The sequence below is a fragment of the Triticum urartu genome, chromosome 5A (assembly GCF_056163025.1).
Source record: "Triticum urartu cultivar PI428250 chromosome 5A, HENAU_Tu73, whole genome shotgun sequence".
NCBI lineage: Eukaryota > Viridiplantae > Streptophyta > Magnoliopsida > Poales > Poaceae > Triticum > Triticum urartu.
This window is the reverse complement of record NC_141877.1, coordinates 530,497,076-530,502,184: the sequence shown is the minus strand read 5'-3', so window position 1 is coordinate 530,502,184 and position 5,109 is coordinate 530,497,076. Positions and strand designations below refer to the sequence as shown.

Below are 5,109 nucleotides of genomic sequence, written 5' to 3'. Positions count from 1 at the left end.
TGTAAAACCAAGCAGCATGAGGCAGACTGCCATAATGGAAGAATAAGACTGACATAGACTGGACCAAGAAAAGGATAACCAGATTGGACGAAAAGTGCAGACTAGGATGAAAAGCGGGTATCAGGCTCAATCATGCAGAGCAAGTAGCTACCTTGGAGGATAACACCAAGACTTTGTCTCTGGCAACTAGTCATATTGATAGTTACACACCCATAGCCATAGGACAAACATAAGGCTGCAGTGTTCCCTTGCTATCCTATAAATACATGGAACTAGCACACAAGCGTCTTCACACCACCCAAAAACATCAAGTACCAACACACATTTACGCAAAAGGGCATCTCATCAGAAAAAATACACCATGATAAGTCCTAGGAGCCTAGTTCAGCAGGCAAAGAAGTGGCAGCAGATGGCAGCCCTCAGGAAGCGGAGGCCAGCGACGATGGGGGCGATCCACGACGCCGACCTGCGGGGAGCATCGGCCATCGCAGACAAGGGCCACTGCGTTGTCTACACCACCGGTGGAGAGCGGTTCGAGGTCCCGCTGGTGTACCTCAGTACAACGGTGTTCGGGGAACTCCTGAGGATGTCGGAGGACGAGTTCGGGTTCACGAGTGAAGACAGGATCACGGTACCTTGCAACGCGGCGGTGATGGCGTATGTGATATGCTTGCTTAAAAGAAAGCCTTCAGAGGAGGTGGAGAGAGCCGTCCTTAGCTCTGTGGTAATGCCACGCAGCAACCAGAGTGGCATCGCCATGGTTTGCACGGGTCTTGGCCAGTCAATGGCTATATTTTAGCTAGTGAGAAGTGATTTTCTTGATGTATATATATGCACCCCTTTTGGGTAAACCTTCTTGTGATGCAATGTGTAAATAGATGTATGCACATACCCCAGTAAACAAGTGAAGAACAATTTTGTAGTTGGATCTACAAGACTACAACCTTTTTTCCGACAGCAGAATATTGTTATTTGGTAGTATGTAACAAAGGGCATATTGTACTGACCTGACATACTTGTTCCATTCCATCGCTCAAGATCCTGGTGTCTGGCAAAATTTGTCGCCAGGTTCCAACAGAAGACCATTACAAAAATTCCTCTTAACTTCCTCCAGTGAAGGCATGCAAGCTACTGACAGTAATATGGAAGATGCTAAAACTGATGCAAACCTAGCAAACTGCTACCTGTTTTCTAAATATAAGACGTTTTGGCTGTTTAAATTGAACTGCCAAGACGTCTTATATTTTGGAACAGAGGGTGTACTAGACATGGTACTGAAATATGGGAACTTTTCCACTCTCTTTGTTCAAGCACAACCTATGGCATATGCTCGTCACAAACATGGACCATTCTTAATAAAATCCGCATGAAATTTGAGAGCAGCATAGGAGCTTCCAGCTGAAGTATCCTTGAAGATCTAACTGAACAAACACTAGAGATGGTACTGAAATCACTCCAACAACCATCTCTATCACACAGCCTGTGAAGTGGCTGCAAAAATAGTTCCACAAACAAGTATCACCATCATGGCAAGGGAAAAACAGAATCTCCTTCTCAGTCTCAATCCAATAGTGGGCTGGATGCACTCTCTAGGGGCAGAAGACGGAAACAATGAAATCTTCCATAAAAAAAACCTAACCCAATAATAATCTAGATAGCTCGCAAGCAAATGGTGCATATAATTTGTCATTCAAATATGCAACACGGAAAATTAAAAGGACGAGTCATATCATTCGTACAAAAGGGTGGATCCTAAGTGTCAACTGTCACGGCAAGGCAAAAAATATATATAGTTCATCTCACGTCCATACTTGAAACTACGAAACAAACAGTTCAGTGGAATCAGCATCCACTATCCCAATGGAAGTACATGCCCATGTGCAGTAAGTAAACCAGGGCAAAAAGGATAAACAGAGCATCTGAAGATCCCATTGACCCTTTCTGATTCATTAGGCTAAGGGTAGAAGAAACTTGCTCTCATGGGCTTCTCTCGATCCATTTTCTGCAGTAAGAAGTCATCCGGAATTTTATTAGCACAGCATCAACAAAGATACAAGCATCACTTATGTTAATAATAGAGCTTAAGTCAGATACAGGAACAATGAAAACAAGTCACGTTGGAACTTGGAACTGTGGAAGGGTTTCTACTTTGAAAGAAGCAACGAGACCTGCAGAAGACCTGCAGAATGCCCATCATTGGACAGCCCTCGGGCACAAATCAACAGTTCAGCATTGAATATGCATGGTGTTCCTTTTTTTTTTCTTCCTTGCTCCTTAAATAGCTAGTCCAGATATTACAGTCTCCCCTCCTTTAAGGAACACAGTCCCAAATTCTTCTACTCACACCAACAAACTAATAGCAGAAAACACTTAATAGTAATGAGATCTAGCACATACCTGTTTGAAAGAGTTCAGGATACTTCTGAAGCATCATGTCAACATGTTCCCAAGTAGCCTCACTCTCTGACCAAAGCACCATCCTTAACTTCATAACCTTCATACTTGACACAAGATCAGAGATCTCCAAAATACGCACCAGATAGGGCTCGACGGTGACGTCCTGTTGGATTATAAGCACCACAAACGAGCGTTTAATTACCGAACTACACCTGGGAACAAATTCCCTTTTAACAGAAAACTAGCATCCTGAATCAAGTATCAGGTTTAAATTCAATTAAAACACAGTTTTATGCTTCTGCTTATAACCCAAGGTCAGTTGCATTACTTTCAGCCACCTAGTACTTGCAGTTGCTGCTGCGGTAAGATATAGTTGGGGAAGATGCAGCTCTTGACTTGAAATTGCCAGTGCTCTGGCCACCCTTGCCTTTGAGGAAAACCTCACTTGTAAAAGGGCTTGGTGTTGACATCTCTTGCTCCAGGTCTTCAAGCTGAATTAAAACAATTCAACGATGTCATTTCATGCTCCAGGTCTTCAAGCTGAAACCAAGTCGGTAACAACATGAACAAAATCAAGACCATTTACCTTCATCTCAAATTCAATTAATATGTCAGTAAGAAACTCCATCACATCTTTTAGAGCAGATTTTCCAGAGCCCCTCCTTTAGCAGAAGATGCATTGTCACCGCTATCACCCTTGGCCTTTTCAGGTTTAGCATACATGATTTACATAATGAAAAGAGGGCGGCCTGGCCCCTTTTCTTCTTATCATATCACAAGGGCGCGTCTCTATATGGTATAGTACTGTGGAGAGAGCAAGTTTGGGAGTCCTTTCCACTCATTGAGGATTCTATCTAAAAAAGAAGGTGAACAGGGGAGACTACTTTGAAGTCCGGGCTGAACAAACTACTTCTCCTGCTACCAAAACAGAGAAAAAAGGATGAAAAAGCCTTTGCACAATATGGAATCGCATCACTAATCTTGAATGCCAGTTCAGAGACATAACACATCCTTCTGTTTCTATGACTGAATCAAGGAAATTAAAAGGAAGATAACCAACATATGAAATATAACAACATTATAACCAAAATATGAAAGATAACAACATTATATAATTGATCTTTTTTCTATGATATAACCAGAGTTTCTTTTATGATATATCCAGAGTTCAACACCATAACTACACGTACAGGTACATTCACATTAGTGAAGGTACCTGTGCAAGATACGAGTGAACTCAAATTACCTGAATCACACATGGGTATAAAGTTAAAGTACACCTTAGCCACATAAAAATTCAGTTTAACAGACTAAAATATACACATAAACCCATAGAAGGATGCAAGCACTACGACACTTGAGTTGCCAGTAAGTTGCTTTATAACACTGTGGTAGACAATTGATACTGGTATTACCACAAGGAGGATACAGTGTAACAATCTGACGACTGTCTGGGTCAACCAAATTACCCAAGATGGCAAAAGCTTTGAAATAGTCATCGAGTAAGCTGTCTATGTCTTCTGCAAAGCAGATGTGGGGCCATGAGTATGAAGACCATTAACCAACTAAATGAAGGACAATAACTATAGTTTAAGATAATTGAGACTACCTACTTCCATGGAGACTGCAACCAGAGCAGAAATGATTTTAACCTTCTACATAGTGTGGTTTCGGGTCTTCTCTTGCATTCTCCAACATTTTCCATGCCAGATCCAAATCAGAATAATCTTCATCTCCTGACATGCCATCATCTTTGTCACTATCATGGTTCCCATCCTCCTGATATTTGCCATTTGAGTTTTGACCTGACCAATGACTATTATCAGTATTTGCCATGGCTGGATGACACATCTATGAGCCAAGCCAACCGATATAAGGTGATCATCATCATTTACATTGGTGAACTGAGATATAGACCTGTTAGAATGCTGTGTAAATGTCAATTGTTGCTGTTATTATGTAATTTCAGTAACACAAAATTTCAAAAATAATAATGTGTAGTATTATTGTAAAAGAAGCAGCTCATTCAAAGCCCGCTAGTTGGAATCTAATGGCAAAAGAATCAAATGTGCCGTAGAGCATCTACTATTTATAGCACAAAATTGCATTGCTCCTTAAGGAACTGCTTGGATTGAGTGTAATTTTTGCACGCTCCTCGGTGTTGTTTTATTTCAAGGTTGAGCTACATACTGGGGAGCACACAAAAAATAGCCCCAATCCAGGCCCTAAAGAAAAAAAACCACTTCGATGAAATGTTCTCCTACAGAATGATGATGAGAATCAACAGATAATTCCAAACATTTTCGATTCTCAACCAAGACCATTAACTTCAAATATAGGAGTACACTAATGATTAGCAGTTTACCATGTATAGTCTTCAACAGGTATGAACAGAGGATGAGAAAAGGTTGTATTTGTATAGCGTAACAAGTATGATATTATAAACTGCATCGATAGATGATACTAACAATATATTCTAGTGTATATGACCATATGGGGTAACGGGATAACAACACACATTCTTTGAGTATCACCTTCCTCAGAAGATGGAGCATCGTGATACTGCTAACAGAGGCCTTTGAGTTTCCAGCATCATCTTGGTCAATTGCAGTCCCCACTGATTCTTCATTTTGCGCACTCTTGGGAATATTAAGAACAGTCTGCTCCTCAGCTTTGCGTAGCAAGGCAAACCCATGTTCATAACACGTCATA

At 41.0% G+C, this 5,109-nt stretch overlaps 1 protein-coding gene and 1 long non-coding RNA gene across 2 annotated transcripts; one reads left to right on the top strand and one right to left on the bottom strand.

Annotated features, from left to right (window-relative positions):
• The first annotated feature begins 275 nt into the window (after positions 1–275).
• Positions 276–928, top strand: LOC125556533 (auxin-responsive protein SAUR36). The gene has a single exon (XM_048719250.2). The coding sequence runs from the start codon at positions 362–364 to the stop codon at positions 797–799; it is 438 nt and encodes a 145-aa protein (XP_048575207.1). The 5' UTR covers positions 276–361; the 3' UTR covers positions 800–928.
• Positions 929–1,722: 794 nt separating this feature from the next.
• LOC147972531 (uncharacterized) lies at positions 1,723–2,881 on the bottom strand. Its single transcript, XR_015603424.1, has 3 exons — positions 2,726–2,881; positions 2,398–2,560; positions 1,723–2,002 (listed from the first exon to the last, which is right to left on the bottom strand). It is a non-coding gene; the product is annotated as an uncharacterized LOC147972531 (long non-coding RNA).
• Positions 2,882–5,109: the final 2,228 nt, after the last annotated feature.